The sequence below is a fragment of the Caenorhabditis elegans genome, chromosome II (genome assembly GCF_000002985.6).
Source record: "Caenorhabditis elegans chromosome II".
Lineage (NCBI taxonomy): Eukaryota > Metazoa > Nematoda > Chromadorea > Rhabditida > Rhabditidae > Caenorhabditis > Caenorhabditis elegans.
Window position 1 is genome coordinate 6,097,799 of NC_003280.10, and position 16,417 is coordinate 6,114,215.

General features: G+C 34.8%; 3 protein-coding genes and 1 non-coding gene across 6 annotated transcripts; 2 read left to right on the forward strand and 2 right to left on the reverse strand.

Moving 5' to 3' along the window:
* The first annotated feature begins 31 nt into the window (after positions 1–31).
* On the forward strand, positions 32–1,865 carry rbbp-5 (Retinoblastoma-binding protein homolog 5). The gene is made up of 5 exons (NM_062821.11): positions 32–105; positions 245–355; positions 404–651; positions 704–1,554; positions 1,704–1,865. Exons 1-5 carry the CDS (start codon positions 34–36, stop codon positions 1,784–1,786), a joined length of 1,365 nt encoding a protein of 454 aa, NP_495222.2. The 5' UTR covers positions 32–33; the 3' UTR covers positions 1,787–1,865.
* anr-22 lies at positions 1,612–2,051 on the reverse strand. Its single transcript, NR_101696.1, has 2 exons — positions 1,943–2,051; positions 1,612–1,748 (listed from the first exon to the last, which is right to left on the reverse strand).
* rgs-3 lies at positions 2,002–12,328 on the forward strand. 3 transcript variants are annotated; one of them, NM_062822.4, is made up of 6 exons: positions 2,002–2,218; positions 2,263–2,364; positions 8,259–8,388; positions 10,892–11,027; positions 11,192–11,657; positions 11,865–12,328. In NM_062822.4, the coding sequence occupies exons 2-6, from the start codon at positions 2,267–2,269 to the stop codon at positions 12,124–12,126; spliced, it is 1,092 nt and encodes a 363-aa protein (NP_495223.1). In that variant the 5' UTR covers positions 2,002–2,218; positions 2,263–2,266; the 3' UTR covers positions 12,127–12,328. The 3 variants fall into 3 exon arrangements, with proteins under 3 accessions (NP_495223.1, NP_871896.1, NP_001379742.1); NM_182096.6 differs by lacking the exons at positions 2,002–2,218; positions 2,263–2,364 and adding an exon at positions 5,552–6,089 and having other exon boundaries at positions 11,865–12,325; NM_001393090.1 differs by lacking the exons at positions 2,002–2,218; positions 2,263–2,364; positions 8,259–8,388 and adding an exon at positions 10,338–10,483 and having other exon boundaries at positions 11,865–12,327.
* Positions 12,329–12,649: 321 nt separating this feature from the next.
* heri-1 (Chromo domain-containing protein) lies at positions 12,650–15,396 on the reverse strand. The gene is made up of 10 exons (NM_062823.4): positions 15,327–15,396; positions 15,215–15,278; positions 15,105–15,161; positions 14,682–15,059; positions 14,555–14,631; positions 14,353–14,493; positions 13,780–14,305; positions 13,417–13,734; positions 13,095–13,233; positions 12,650–13,048 (listed from the first exon to the last, which is right to left on the reverse strand). The coding sequence occupies exons 1-10, from the start codon at positions 15,380–15,382 to the stop codon at positions 12,795–12,797; spliced, it is 2,010 nt and encodes a 669-aa protein (NP_495224.2). The 5' UTR covers positions 15,383–15,396; the 3' UTR covers positions 12,650–12,794.
* Positions 15,397–16,417: the final 1,021 nt, after the last annotated feature.

Here is a 16,417-nt window from a genome sequence, read left to right on the forward strand (position 1 = left end):
GTGAATTAATTCAATTCTGTTATTTTTCCAGAAATGGTCGAAATACTCGATCGAACATACGGGGCTCAATTTCCAGAAGAACTTGAATGCCATCTTGACTTGCAGGTTTGTTAATTTTCCGAACTTACTGGAATACAGTTTAGGTTTTCAACATGATTTTCTAATTAAGATCGCCGGGTTGTTTTTTAAAGTTTCCATGAAACAGCGATTTGTTGTATTTTTATTCGAACCTTTTATACTTCAGAATGCCTCTGCGAACTGCTGCAAATTTAATCGATGGGGAAGTATTGTTGCTGTTGGCTGTACTGATGGCAGGGTGCTGATTTACGATTTTATGACCAGGAATATTGCCAGAGTGAGAATTAATTGTTCTTCAATGCAAACTAATTATTTAGAATTTTAGACATTTTCCGCCCATTGTCTCCCGGTCAGCTGTTTATCATGGTCTCGAGATGGTAGAAAACTTCTCACAAGTTCTGCTGACAACTCCATTGCAATGTTTGATGTACTTGCCGGAACTCTTCTTCACAGAATCCGTTTTAACTCAATGGTTACATTTGCAATGTTTCATCCCAGAAATGACAATAAAGCGATCGTTCTTCAAGTGAATAAACAGCCAACGGTAGAGCAATTTTCTCCGAGAATTCAAACGTAAGTTTTAGGTTTCCTTTATGTAGATTTTGATACTAATTTGACTTTTTAGAGTTCTTGCAAACGACACTCCTGGATCAAGCGACGAGTCGGCTAGCTGCGTATCTTATGATCGAAAAGGAAAATACATTATTGCTGGAACCGGAAAAGGGAAACTGCTCATTTATAATGCGGAAACTCTGAAATGTGTCGCTTGGTGTAAACAAAACACTGTTCAACAAATAAGACAAATAATTGTACCAATGAAGAGTCGATTTATCATAACAAATACACAGGATAGAGTAATTCGAACGTATGAACTTGAAGATCTTCTTCATCAAAGAGGACAAATGGTTGAAGCGAAGTATAAGGTTCTCGATATGGTGAACAAGGCTGCATGGAAGAATGTGTGTACTGATAGTGATGGATTGTATGTCTGTGGAGCATCAACAAAAGCACATTCATTGTATATTTGGGAGAGTAACACAGGATCTCTCATAAAGATTCTACACGGAAATAAAGGAGAAGCTCTTCTAGATGTTCAGTGGCACCCAACTCGTCCAATAATATTATCAATTGCGCAAGGAACCGTTTCAATGTGGACCCAAGCTCATGTTGAAAACTGGTCTGCATTTGCTCCAGAATTTCAAGAACTGGAAGAAAACGAAAAGTATATTGAGAAAGAAAATGAATTTGATATGGAAGATGAGGATGCCGATGAAGACATGACTAGTAAAAGTCAAGATGCAGAAGATGATATTATTGATGTAGTCAATGTTCGGCCTGAAGATTACCTTGCTAGTTCGGATGAGGAAGATTGTAATATCATGAAACCGGCAAGGAATTTAGAATCAGGTCCATTATGGTATATTCCAGTTCCATTGGACATAGAAAATGCAGACAACGATCAAAGACTTCCTGATGGTCAGTTAAACTTGAATACTTCAAAAATAATTTTTTCCAACTATAGAAGAAAGTTTTACAAATTTAATATTTATTTATAAAACAAAAAAATAAAATTTGCATTAAGATATAACATATTCGAGATAATATTATTAAAATGTAATTTTCAGATATTCGAAATTTGGACAATCTTCTGAATCCAGCATGGGTGGCATCTGCAAAAGGATATGAACTTTCACCAAAATCAAAGTGAAGCTAGACTTTAAAATGATCTCCAATTTATGTTTTTATATTTAATAAATGTATTTTGAAATAAACTATTTACATTTTCACATTGCAATTCAGGTGTCAACAAGATGTCGTAGATACGACGTTGGTGCCTTGATGGAAAATTTCCATGGTTACTCACACAATTTGCGGTTTTCTCAAGAAGCCGAAAATGTAGTGAAGGGGACAAGAGACGCAGATAGAATCTGGATTTGACGCCTTCATTTTTTCTTTGAATGACAAAAAAGAGGACATTGTATTGGTTTCTCGTGGACAAAAGGGCCTCATCTGACTATAAAACATTGGATTTCTTGTGTCAGCACCCGATCAACCCACATCTACCGTATACCCGAGTACAAAATATTTGACAATTGATTGGAAAATAAAAAAGACAGAATCCGGCGGAGAGAGGAGACCAGTCATTTCTCACTTATTTTTCTGTCGATTATTCAAATTTTTCAGGAATATGTGGCGCTCCTACAAGGCTGAAACTCCGGAACTTGCTGATGAAACTCAAGAAGTTGATCTCAATCTTCATGACAGCTCTGAATCTGATCACGAAGGGTGAGTTTTTTTTCGTTGATTTGAAGAAATCCAAAACCGAGAAATAAATTTTTAAATCATTAAAACTGTAAGTTTCAAAATATTGCAAAAAACGTGTAAAAACATTTGAGTCCATGGAAGTTCAATTTAATTAAATAATTTATTTCGTTATCTAGTATTTAAAATTGCTGTTTTTTTCGTTGAAAAATGCGTTCGCTATATATGCTGCGATTTATGAAAGACTACGTTACCCGGTCTCGACACGATCTGAATGTTTTCAAATATCGAGTGCGGATAAAGAATGTGTTTTTGAGAAGTACTGTAGTAGCTCAATATTTCTATTAAACATGTTTCCGATTTTTCTGTCGCTTCCAATTTATAAATTCATGAAAATAAAAGTACAAAATTTAAAATCGGTAGAGGAACGTATTTATTGAAAATCATAAAAGTTCGAAGAAATCCGAGAAAAAACCGAAAGGGAAACTACAGTACTCGTCAAAGGCGCACCCTTGTTTGCATAACTTGATTGAAAATATTTTGGCCGTGTCAAGACCTGTTTCCTCTTTATCTCAAAAAAAAACGCAACATTTCGAGAATGGTGAATAATGTATCTCATCAAAAACTTTGGTTTTCACTAGAATTTAACAATTATGTGCTTTTTAAACTTACCAACAAGTCTTGAATCTAGACTCTAGGTTCAAGACAGGTCCTAGAGTGCCAGAAAGTTGAGCTTTTTTAATTTTCGCTTGAAGTTTTTAAAATGTGTTTTATTGGATGCCCAAATTCAAACAATGAAAATGTCACATAAAATCCAAAGCGCTTGTGTTCATAAAAACTCAGTTTGAAACACCATTTTCCTACGACCCTTTACAAAAAATCTTACACATTCTGTTCAGTGCTGTAAAAATTACTAACATCATTTTTTTTCGACCGGATTTGTTATTTTGTATTTACTTTTGTAGGAGACAATGAATACTTCTTCAAATTTCGCAGAAATACATACGGCATCTGCTACTTGGTTAACTTGAGGGATGTTGAAAAAAGTAACATTATCAATAGTTTTGGATACACAAAGTTACAATTTGTTGAACATTTTCAAAAAAGGCCTCTCACAATTTGACCATTCGGTGTCAACCTCATGCCCAAGTTTGGACCAAAAGTATTAACTAGGTTCATAAGTTGGCAAAAGTTTGGCAAAGACTGGGCAAGATTTCGGTTCAGATCAATTTTGGGCTAAACTTTGACCCGGTCTAAACCAAGTCTTGTCTAATTTATTTCCAAAGTTGGAATTTGCGCTGAGCATCTTTAAAATTTTTTTTTTTCAATATCTGAGCAATTACTTTAATACTTTCGAGAGAGATCAAACTTGAATTTGGTAGTCAGAACGATGTATCTTTATCTGCAAGCTGCATTTGGTCATATGCTTAAAACCTAATTAGTAGACCACATTTTAATAATTAATTGCTTAATGGGGGTAATAAACAAAACTAACACATTAATAAACAAGTAATCCCATAGGATTTTTCTTCCTCTGTAGCTAGAGTCCCCAATCAACTTTTGTACGTCAATCGGTTTGTTGTTTGTTGATGGACGATATCATGCTATTCGAAAACCAACTTGACGTCTATTTTCGTCACACAAAATATTTATTTTTAGTTCGAGTTCCCCCTTTTGCGATGTCCCACTTCTCATTATACATTGTTATCATCAGGCGCTCGCTTTTTTTTCAAACACATAGTTATGACGCAAGTTCGTTTTCCACTCAAAAATCGTGTATATGGTTGAGTTGGCGTTCAAGAACGGATCGGACGTAGAATTACGGATGAAATAAATACCAAATCAGCTTAATCTTCAAGTTTTGCAAGTAAATCGAGAGCTCAATGTTTTTAAAGCCGTGGTGTTCAACTGAATATCAATTGAAAAACTATTTAATCTAACTGACAGGAATAAATTGTAACTCTACCTCTTTTATAGATAATAGCTTTTAACAAGCACTTATCAGGACGTAAAAAGTAAAATCAGCAACTCATAAATTTCTGACAAAAACCAATTTTATACGCATTGCATAAATTTCCTTTCCTGTATCTGATGACTTCCTCTTTACTTTAAAAAATAACCAAACGATCACAAATACCACATTTTTGGCAAACTCTTCCTCTTTCTAAAAATTTTAAAAGTATGATGTATTTATCAATATAAGACTCCAATATGCTCTTTCAAAATTTCTCTTGTAGTCTCTATCAGTCTTGCACCCCATTTTCAAAATGTGCCAGCTTAGTAGTTGAATTTTTAAAGAAATCATCAACTGACAAAAAATAGACACTTGTTATGATAAGTTATGATGTGAATTAAAAAACAACATTTGGAACTTGAATAAATAACTATATGTAAATTGGAACTTTTGTAAACAAAAACTATGTAGTAATTTCACATGCAAAATTATCAATAGTTAGCTGATAAAATTCTTATTGAGTTTTTCCCCACTACATAATTAGTATAGTACATATTTGTGTCTCTGTATGTATAATCTGTATTAATTTCATTAATCTCCAAAAAAAGTAATTCAAGTTGAAATGATCCGATGAGATGTGACGTCGTCTTCTTTGACGACCACTGAATTGAGCACAGCCACCTTTCAGGTGAATAGGCGGATTTAAAAAAATGACCGGAGATGATGCCATTTACGGAATCGAAAACGCCTGAAGACATCGCGTCGTCGTGCTTTTCGATGCGGAAATAGGTGAATATATGGGTAATGAGCGTGCTGATGATAAGCTATATGCTGTTATTGACGTGCGACTGACGTGATGCTTTTCTCAATGTCTAAATTTTGAACGTCTGTCCCAAGTTTCAAGCCCGTTCATAAACAGTGTTCATTTTGCAAAAATATTCAAGTTGTCCAAATTCTTTTGGTAAAGATCTTTCATAGTTTCTCCGTTTGCTCAGTTTCCAAACCAAGGCTACAACTAAACTTTTCAAAATAGAATTGAAAATATCGTTTGAAGACTGAAAATAGCAATTAGATGGAAGCTTCGAGCTCTTGACGTCAATAGGATTTTTCGATGCAGAAAAAAACTTTTTCAAAGAAAAAAAAATCACTACCATTTCTCCACCCCTTTTCTTTCTCTCTCCGCCCATCCTAAAGCACTTTTTTCTAACTTTGTATACACTGTGCTCTCACAGCTTTTTTCTTCTTCATCTCCATCTCGGCACACCACACACAGCTCGTCTTCAATTTTTCGTCTGTGCTCATCGCCTGGCAGCCTTCTTTCCTCGCTACTTCTAACTCCTCTTCACTGCTCCATTATCATCAAGCCTAATCACGCATCGGACGGCAAGCTCCGCCTTCATTTGATGTGAAGCGCAAAACTCGAAAAATAAGAAGAAGTTTCCGTTTTCTTCGTTTCTTTTGTTCTCTTCACGTGTTCTTCTTCTTTTCGAAATAACTTAAACTCTACAGTAAAGCTGTCCAGTGTTATTGCTCAGACCGACGCAAAGTCGGCGTTAAGCAGAACATCGTCGGATACAACAAAGAAAAAGGAAAATCGGAAATTTCAACAAAAGTGTAGTAGATCAATTTCTCCTTGTCAATTATTCAACGCCCTCATCATTGAACCTACAGTTCGACACATTACGGATATCAATATTCGGCGTTCACGCAGCAAATCTGATCTGTCGGTGCAACGTGACGAGTTCTACGACATCTCTTCGGAGGACGATCATAATGAACTCCACGTGCCTGGGGGGTAAGTCAACAAATATTTGTTTCCTCGGCTACTGTACTTAGAAGTATATTTGTCAAGAACCCACGAATCAGCCAAGCAGAATTTTCTGAAACTTTTTCTCTCACATCTCCCTTCACGATGTTAATCTTCATCTTTTTTTAATATTGCTTAGTTCTTAAAATTCACAAGATACAAAATGGACTCCCATCTTCTAAATGTTCTAGCTAACAGGTAAAACATTTGAAACTTTTAATTTTCGCATTGATTAGTTCCATAAGAATTTAGCTTTGTATATTGCAATTCTAGATTTGCGTATTTTGTGCAAAGAAATTTACGACCTTTCCTAAATTTTTCTGCGTCAAATGTACTTTTGAAAGTACTTATTACGAAGAAATGCATTTTCCCGACAATCTTTTCAATACTCTGTAAATGTAGATGTAAATGTATGTAAATGGTAGAAAGGGCAGTTACCGTAAGCCGTTCACAAATGTTGCCAATCCACAGTTCGAACTGTTTGTTATTGTGAATTTTGGAATCAGTAAGTTGCTTTCTTGGTGGTTTGAAGGCAATTCAATTAAAAGTTGAAAATCTCTATAGAGCATCTCGCTATACTCGGAAATTATTGAAACCTAACCGAAAAAACCGAAAAAGTAAGTAAAATAGTATTCTTGAACTTTAACCAAATCCTTAAGATAGATTCAACAATTTTGGTTAAGTCAAAGTCAAATGGCAGACATAGACATAGATATGGTTTTACCTGATGCAATTTTTAGAAATTTCAATTGATCACTCGCTGAAAAATTAAATTTTATCAAAATGCCGCCCTGCATCAAATAAATCGAAGTCAACTTGATATGTATTTAGAGTTAAAATAAATAACATGAATCCCTGTTCTAAATTTCTCGAACATTGAATATTGATTTATTAATAAATAACGTAACAATTTTGAAGTTATTTCGACCAAATGTAAAGTTATTAGCAAACTGTCGGCAACCTTACATGACAAAAACATGCAATCAATTTATGATTTCATCCTGAATTTGATATTTGTCGATCTCTGAAAATGTTGACTTTGAGGAACCAGAGCTCATAAATCTTTGTTGTTTTTACACCCAATTAGTTTAAAACTCATTCGATAACAAATATGACTCCATGATCGATCCCATTCATTCGAATTGTACGTGTAACTACAGACCACAAAAAGTACGCCCACGACATTTACATTTTGACAAACCTAGAATTTATCGTGAACTTTTCCCCAATTTTGAATCTACCGGAGAATCATGAGACTACTGCATAATTTGGATGCAAACGACTTTAAAAGTTGGACAACAATTCTATGAGGGTGTAAATATAATTTGCTATCTATACCTCTGAACCTAGAGATTTTTGTTGACTTGAATTGTATTTGTTTCCTAAGGGACTGAGTGCAGAATTAACACAAAAAGCAAGCAGAATCTTGAAAATTGAATAATTAAATTACCTTGTTTTATAAATGAACAACTTTGATAAGTTCTAAATAATTTACCCAATGAGTCCTTAAGCTTCCAGTCATCCCAAATTGTTAGGTTCCCATCGAAAATTGTCATAATGTATGATCAACAAAAAAAGAAAAAATCAAAATTCACTAATAGATTTTTTACGGATACAATTGTGCTTAGTACACACCAAAAAGTATTTTTTGTAGCTACCTTCTAAAATTCTGTGAACTCGGGTTCGAAAACTACGCATACAAAAATTTAAAACTCCTCAAATTATATTGAAATGGAGTAGTATCTCGACACACAGACCTATAATTTGAAATACGCTTTTTGAATATGTACTTTCTTTCAAATAGGAGTATCGTAATTGTAGGAAGCTGCCAATCAATAGGAAAAGGTACCAACAAATATAATGAAACGGCTCAAAAAACGATGTGAACCCAATGAAGTTGTTAAGAAATTTCCGGGAAGTTTACAGAACTAGGATCCTTAGGTAAAAATTACCGAATATTGGAAAACTGTTCAACTTTAAAAATCCGTTTTGGTTTTTCCTTAATTATTTGAATTAATTTCAACTTTAATTGTTTCCAAAATTATAATTTTGCAACCCATCTTCTAACTGGAAGTTTCCACAAATAAACTTTAATGCAAAAAAAGTATGACGGTAGAGTTGTTGTAAGGAAAAAGGAGATTAAAATAATTTTTGCAGGCGTCAATCCCGATCGGCTTCAATAACATCAAGCACCTCTGCACCAGCATCCAACGATGTGACTCTTCAAGTGCCAATTACAAACTCTTCTGCAACATCTCCAACTCCATCAACAGGATCCATGTATTTTGTAAGTTCCAGACAACACTTTGCACTTGATTTTATGTTGTTTGTGTGATCTCATCATCCATATTTTCTTCGGCTCCAATCCAATTTCTTGTCCAATTTCTCTCATGCCATGAGTCGGCAAATGTCAAAGTCTCCCTGATTACACACACTCTTTTCCACTCCTCCTTCCCACTTTCGCCAAGATTCGACTATGTCGTCGTCCAGAAGGCACCTGCATGAAGTCGTTTGCTCTCTGTCATTGCTCCTTTCTTGTCGTTTTTTCTTATTTGTGTCGCTTTTTTCAGCACTGCTTTTATTCCATTCCTTTTCATTCTCGACGACTATTCAAATCCTTCTGTGTCGTCAATGATATGCCTATTTTAGTCAGCACATCATTCATTTTGACGAACTAGTTGAGCTTATTTTGCGACTTTTATAAATATTTCTGTACATATGTGACTTCTCAAACCTGAATTGCTTGTTCAGCATCTACCCGGACATCTAGACACTGAACGGATCTTAATTGTGTTGTTACTGAGTTCATGTCAAACACCTGCTCAAAATGTGAAACAAAATGAAAAGTCTGAATATCGAACGTTACTTGGAATTTAGCGCCAGTTTTCTGATTTGATTCAAAAGTTGGCAGTTGATTTTGGAAACGGTGTAAGCTCAGACAACTCTTAAACTAATTTTTTTGGGCAAACTTGAGAAATCGCAGGATTCCCTTGAATATAAAAGCTTCATTTTGCGGTGGAAGTTATAGATCAACAAAGTTTATGTGCAAATTTATCAAATTGTCTTTTGAAGTTTTAAAGATTGAAATTTTCTGACCCCACATCTTCTTTTTTGTTGATTGCTGAAAGTTAAACTGACTAGAAAGATTGCAGAAATTAGAGCTGCAGTTCTCCTAAACACAGTTTTTGAAAATCTGTTAAAGAAAAAAACGTTAACATATGTATATTTAGTTAGATCAAGTAGACAGTTTGTTAAAAGTGAAAGAACATTTTTTCTCTAAAGTTCAGAGCAAAAATTGCATGTACTGTTTAGAAGACAATGTGGAACTCTTACATTAAAATTGTTTTAGGGCTTAGGTTTAAAATATAAGAAATATTTTTCCTGCTGATTCGATTTTGAACCGTTGGCCAATTTAGGTATTCAGCTATTCAGCAAAGTGTTTTGGAAATACATTGCACAAATAATCAATTTTACAACTATCTCTTTTTTATATAAGCGTAGATGGAATTTTGTCAAAATATGAATACCTAAAAAAATATTACCAGATGTGATAATGCCTAGATTTTTGAAAATTTTCAGTGAAAAATTTGACAAACTACCAATTTTTCTGCAAGATAAAAAACAAGTTTTTGAGAAATTTAAAGCAATGTTGTATTTTAGCAGTGGTAAAACTTTTTGCAACTTTCGATTGTAAATTGGAAGAGCTTAAAACAATTTCAAAAAGTTTTATTGCCCACATCAACATGATATCTTTTTACCCAATATTAATTCAAGACAATCAAAATTACTTCCGTATCTACAAATGTAATATAGTTTAGAAATTGGATAACTGGAATTGGATATGTTTTTTCCTATCACGTTTGGACTTTCAAAAGGGCATTGCGATCAGAAGCTTGATACCATTATTGTTAGATGTAAATTATAATTACTATGTTGCACCATCTGATTAGTTTCTTATAACATATTCCTTTTTCATCTCTAGAGAATACATGTACTCTTCATCTCTAGAGATGAAGTCGGTGAAGCGGTGGGTAAATCTAGAAAATCGAAAACAGGAGGAGTGATACGAGAATGTTCTCGTACTCTCCATCTTCTCTATGCTCAGTTTCTAGTAATAATAATAATTATCATATTCGACGACTGGCTGTAAACTAGAAGCGTGAGCCCGTATCGGTTTCCCTGAGCAACGGTTCGCATCTTCTTTTTTCTTATTCGTTTACAACTGAGAAGCTCACCAAAGCTCTATAATGAACGGAGCAAGAAGCAAGAAACCTGGTGGTCAAAGTCTCACATTTCGCCAATCGGCAGACCTGATCTCCAGTCACCTCCGCCGTCAACCATCGGCTAACGCAATGAGTTTCCCAGTAGATCCGAATGTTCCGGTATGTTTTCTCCCCGAATTTGTAAATGGGTAATATTTTTATGATATCAATCAACTGCAGCATGTTATAATCCTTTCATTTTTCCTTCATTCCACGCCCCATCTAATCACTCAACTATTGTTAGCCAAAATGAAAAGGAATCGACTTCTATCAGCTCACTTCATCCTTGGCTCACTTAATCCGTTTTCTCCCATTCCATCATTCCTTCTCACTTCTTCATTCGTCTTATCTACATTCAATTTCACCTGCACTTTAAATTCTCCAAAAAAAGCATGCTGAGAAAAACACCTTCATCGGTTTGTTGAATAGTTCAGTGTAGTCTTTAGAAATCTAATAATTATAAGTTGTGATCCAGTTACATGATATTCATTCTTTCGTGATACAACATCTAGCAGTATGTCTTATCAGATAGCCGGAATGTTTGACGGAAAGGAGAAAGTCAATCGTGAGCAACCACCGATGCCGACTACCGATGGTGTAGAGTATCCACGAGCTGCAAGCTGGGCTGCTGGTAATTGTGCCAATGTTCTCAATGATGACAAAGGTAAGATAATTGAAGATAAGAGTGTATTAGTTGTTTTTGAATTAAGTAAAATAGTTATAGTAGCTGCTAGCGACATAAGTTTTCAAGGATTAGTACATCCTTCAAGTTAAATCAAACCTGTTTGGAGTTAACATTTTCCATTTGAAATTCTTTCATATTTTTAGGCAAACAATTATTCCGTGTGTTCTTGTTCCAATCTCTGGCCGAAGAGAATCTTGCTTTCCTCGAAGCAATGGAGAAGCTGAAGAAGATGAAGATCAGCGATGAGAAAGTTGCATATGCAAAGGAAATTCTTGAGACTTATCAAGGATCCATCAACTTGTCTTCAAGTTCAATGAAATCATTGAGAAACGCTGTTGCCAGTGAGACTCTCGACATGGAAGAGTTTGCTCCAGCAATCAAAGAAGTCAGAAGACTTCTCGAAAACGATCAATTCCCACGCTTCCGTCGCTCTGAGCTTTATCTCGAGTATTTGGAGGAGCTTCTACCACGCTCGTATGCTGAAAAGTGGGCGCAAAGCTTCGAAGGTCTCCTTGGCAACCACGTGGGTCGCCATCACTTCCGCATATTCTTGCGCTCAATCCACGCGGAGGAAAACCTTCGCTTTTGGGAAGCCGTTGTAGAGTTCAGGTAATCATTTTTAGTGATAAATAATTGAGTAGACAACTATCAAATTTACATGAAAAACAAAAACCAATGCTATCGTAATTTCCGCAATTACCAAAAGTTAGATACAAGGGAGTCTGATCTGAAAACACTCACTACCATTTTCGTTTATCAAACATCTTATTTTGGAATCAAATATTTTCCAAAAAATATTTAAATTATACATTTCAGATCGAGTCGCCATAAGGCCAACGCGATGAACAATCTAGGAAAGGTTATTCTGAGTACCTACTTGGCAGAGGGAACTACAAACGAAGTATTCCTTCCATTCGGTGTTCGTCAGGTCATTGAACGCCGTATTCAGGACAATCAGATCGACATTACTCTTTTTGATGAAGCCATCAAGCATGTCGAACAGGTTCTTCGAAATGATCCGTATGTTCGTTTCCTCCAGAGCTCCCAGTACATTGATCTTCTCAGCAAGCTCAAGTAAATTTTAATGATGCCACTCGAAACTTGTGATATAATAATAAACTCTTTCCCGCTTGAAGATCAGATTACTTTTTATTTTTCTGATTATTTAATTTCCCAGTATATTTTTCTTATTTTCCCATCTGATTAGTTTCACTTCCCCTTTCATTGACTGTCCACTTGTCTATAATTATAGCTGAAAAAATGAATTAGTTTAAAACAATGTATCTTAAACCAAACATTAGCAAATCTATCTTTTTATTACGGCAACAAAAAATTCTGAGAATGTGTATTGCGCAACATATGTTGTTCCTATAATATAACATTTAATTAAAAATAATTAAAATCTACTGAACGGAATTCAAGAGTCTGTTGTCCTAGGAAACGAACTGTTAATATAAAACATTATTTGTATATTCTTTTTTATAAATTTTTCGTTGTACATCTGAACAATTTTTTATCTACTTTACTCTGTTCTAACAGTGTTCTTCTAACTTGACTTGGTTGCTATAATTTCTTGTCACCCTGTAGATAATTTCGCCGATTTTTAAAAACATTTTTATAACAATAGAACAAAAAAGAAAAAGAAAAAAATATATAAAAAACAGTGACGAAACCATCTAAATTTAACAGACTACAGTGCTACTTGGAAATAAAGACAACACAGAACAAAATACAAGATCTAAATATTTAATCCACTTTCTCTCGTTTCGCATGAGCTTCGTCGAGTTCGTCAGAAGAGCACGTCTCGCGTTTTCGCCTGCTGGTAGTATTATCCGAGTTGTTACGCAGAATCTCCCCATAATTGGCTATGCCTGCAACATCATCCCACTCCAGCATTTCACCACTCAAAGGCATTTCAATTTCACTCGCAATATCGAAACGATTCTTGATAACTGTGTCATCATTCGACTCAAGCTGCATTTGCCACACATGATGAGAAACTAAATGAAAATTTTTTGATAAATTTAAAAATCAAGAAAAACCAACACTCTGGCAATCCACCATTTTCTTGTTGATCTCCTCCTGGAAGTTTCGGGAACAAACCGAGGCGACGGTTTCGGTATTCATGACTGACAGAATACTCCTTGAGTTGTTTAGCAAACTTGGCTGCATTCACTTCCGGTGTCTTAAATATGATTAATATTATATTCTTGTTTTTTTCTAGATAGAAGAGAAACAAATACATTAAGATTGATTTTGAATAATAATTTAACGAAAATAATTTGATTATTTCTAAACCAACTATTCTTATAATTAGATTTTATTTAATAAATTGTGCTTTGAAGTTGCCTTAAATGCAATCCATTACCTCAATGACTATAGGGCATCCGCCAAGCTCTTGCTCGTAGATTATCAAGAACTTCTGGCAATTTTCATTTTCCGGTGACGGCAGGATGATGGGGGCAATTAATAAAGTGTTCTTCATTATCGTCAGATCAATATCCACAACACGCTCGAAGTTCTCGAGACTATTCAACAAAACGACACTATCACAGGAGGAAGTGTCTTTGGTGAACATCATAATATATTTTTTATCTTCAGCTTCTTGTGACGTGTGATACAAAGAAATAAATCTCTGAAGAACATCCGAAATTTTGTCGTTCGCATGGTAGTGGATTATCTCCTTCTGAAAAAAAATATTTTCGAAGCTTTTGAAATACTAAAAACTAACCATTGGACTTGCGAGCATCGAATGGAAATAAAAACACTCTACAGATCGAGCTGTAGGCTCTTGGAGGACAGGATGATGTAAAAGTGACGATGAAGTGAATCTGTAGTGTCCTGATCCATGATAAACGTGAAGTCTAGCTCTCAATAGCGATTTCAAAAAATGACGATCATCTTTATTTTCGAAAGCACTCATTCCTTTCGCAATGTCTTCTTCGATTTCCATAACAGATGAAGGATTCACACGGAACGAGAACTTTTTGTTGTGACACTGTAGAAGAACGATTGCGAGAGCGTAAATATCGCTGTTCCTGCCGAGTTTAAATTTAAGATTGTACAATCTTGGAGCAAGCTCAACTCGATCGCTTTTGACTTTTTCAGCTGGAATCCGTTTGCCGAAGAAGAAGTTATTGAAATGAGAAAGCTTGTAGGTACCACCTTTATGATAATAGATGTGATCCAAAGACACTCCTTGATGAATTCCGTAAGGATGAATGAATGACAATGCGTTCAAAATATCACGGCACACTCTGAAAGTTTGACTATTTATTTGGCTTGATGACTGTAGAAAACTTACTTCTTCCAAGATACTTTCTCATTATTTAATTGCTGCCGTAGATTCTGATGACACCAGTCGTAAATTGAAGTGATGTTGACAGTTTCATCCAATTTATTGTAACTGACAAATAAGTCTCTCATTCTGACAATATTGTTATGTCTGGAAATTAAAAATCCAGGTTTAAAAGGTGTTCTTCGTAAACTTCGTAAAATTAACTGACTTGATCATGCTCTGCAAAAATGATCTATCTTCATGATGATGTTGCTGGACACGGTTGTCTATGTCATTGTTAGTGGACTGAAAAATGAGTATTGTTAGCCCCGTTAAACTCGTCTTCTCCGACTTACATCTTTAAAGCTGACATTTTTCATTTTGTACACTTCATTTCCAAATTTGAGATAATTGACGTTTTGACCAAATTTCTTCTTGTACTTTGGAACTGGAACGATTCCGAATTTTCCGTTATTCAGATTGTCATTGAGAGTGATTGCCATATTTGACATATTTAGGAATTGAGGTTTCGGTTTTCGTTCTTGAAGCTCTTCCAAGATTACGGGAGGTGTGTATCCTTTTCTTCTCGATGTAAAGGTGAGTGATACTTTCAGATTCATTCGGTTCATGACCATATTATTGAGTTTCTTATATTCATAGAGGTAAACACTATCCGGAATGTTCGATTCCGGTTCCCATGTCATTTCTTTGTTACCATAACCGAGCCATTTGACCTGAAACTTGTAAACTTTGGAAAGATTTAACCGAAAAAAACTAACTAGAAAAAAGTAGTTACTGATGAGCTGCGGCTTTTTTGTTCTTTTGAATCTCTCTTCCTGAAAATGAAAAGATCATAATAAACCGCAACGATTGAAATTCAAAAGCTTACACTAAATATTGCAGCGAAGCGTTTGACGTTTTGTCCATAGAATGATTCGTATGCTTCCAGAAAACTAAATATGAAAAAAATAATCATTTAAGAGTAAAAATTAAAGCCGTACCTGACATGGTCGATGATTCTCTCAATCTCATATTCAGAATCCGAATCTTGCGTCATTGTAAGTTTTTTTACTGAAAGATTAAGGCAAATTATGGATTAGAAGAACAAAAAAAGCATAAATTGAAGTATTAAAATGAAAGAATAAAACAAATTTTGCGCGCAAACATTGTATTGTATTGTATTTATTACGATTCAAATCGTGATCAAAATAAATAGTTTGTCTGTTTGTCTGCAAGTTGGCGTCAACGTACGCAATCACCATTGCATACCGTACCAGAGTTAAATTAATTCCAATCAGCGCTGCAAGACCCGTTGGAAATTTATTGGATGTTCCTATATCCACCAAGTCTAGAATGTTGATTTTTTTCTGTGGCAATATTTGACAATAAAATAAAAATGTGAAACAAGAAACTGTAAATAAAAAAAATTAAAACGCTTTATTAGCTTTTTCAACCATATGTTGCCTACGTACAGGGAGCTGCTTAAAAGTTAATAAAACAGTTTGTTCAAAATTCAGAAGTGAATTCAACAATTTATCAATATAGTATATAATTCATGTAAATTCACAAAAGAGAGTGTGTATTTTGACTTCATTAGAAATAAAACAGCGACTTAGTGTATTTATATCAGTGCAAACTAAAATCTTTTTTTCAATTAATTGTTAAGTTGAACCTCCAAAATTTCAAATCATAGCTTTCATACAAAAAAACCTTTATTTCATGAGCAAATCAAATTATGCTCGAGCTTTAGAAAATTTTCAGTTATCATCGAATAGCAAACATTAACCAAACACCCGAATTCTTTTTCCTCAATATTCCCGTAGATATATGAAATGGAATGTGTTGAAATCGTGAATGCATTCAGAATGCAACTTAATCTAATCTGCTACTAAATCCAATCGTCAACTACTTTCGTCTTCCTCCATATTCTCGTAGTAACAGAACGAACGCGAATGTCTACGCAACGAATTAGTGGCGCAATCAGGCGAACGGATGGAGCACTTGAAGAGAAAGCGGATTAGATGACAGACGGGGGTGCTGGTGAGTAGTATGTGATTGCAATTAGGACATCTTCCCTTCTTATACTTGGAAT

Bases quoted from the DNA above. Each gene is read 5' to 3' on its own strand.
- rbbp-5 (NM_062821.11), top strand. From the start codon at position 34: ATGGTCGAAATACTCGATCGAACATACGGGGCTCAATTTCCAGAAGAA. The intron at 106-244 runs GTTTGTTAATTT...TTTATACTTCAG, and splicing joins AATGCCATCTTGACTTGCAG to AATGCCTCTGCGAACTGCTG. The intron at 652-703 runs GTAAGTTTTAGG...TTGACTTTTTAG, and splicing joins TTTTCTCCGAGAATTCAAAC to AGTTCTTGCAAACGACACTC.
- rgs-3 (NM_062822.4), top strand. From the start codon at position 2,267: ATGTGGCGCTCCTACAAGGCTGAAACTCCGGAACTTGCTGATGAAACT. The intron at 8,389-10,891 runs GTAAGTTCCAGA...ATGTCTTATCAG, and splicing joins CAACAGGATCCATGTATTTT to ATAGCCGGAATGTTTGACGG. The intron at 11,028-11,191 runs GTAAGATAATTG...TCATATTTTTAG, and splicing joins TGTTCTCAATGATGACAAAG to GCAAACAATTATTCCGTGTG.
- heri-1 (NM_062823.4), bottom strand. From the start codon at position 15,382: ATGACGCAAGATTCGGATTCTGAATATGAGATTGAGAGAATCATCGAC. The intron at 15,162-15,214 runs GTAAGCTTTTGA...TTTCATTTTCAG, and splicing joins GCTTCGCTGCAATATTTAGT to GAAGAGAGATTCAAAAGAAC. The intron at 14,494-14,554 runs GTCAGTTAATTT...TTTAATTTCCAG, and splicing joins TTTTTGCAGAGCATGATCAA to ACATAACAATATTGTCAGAA.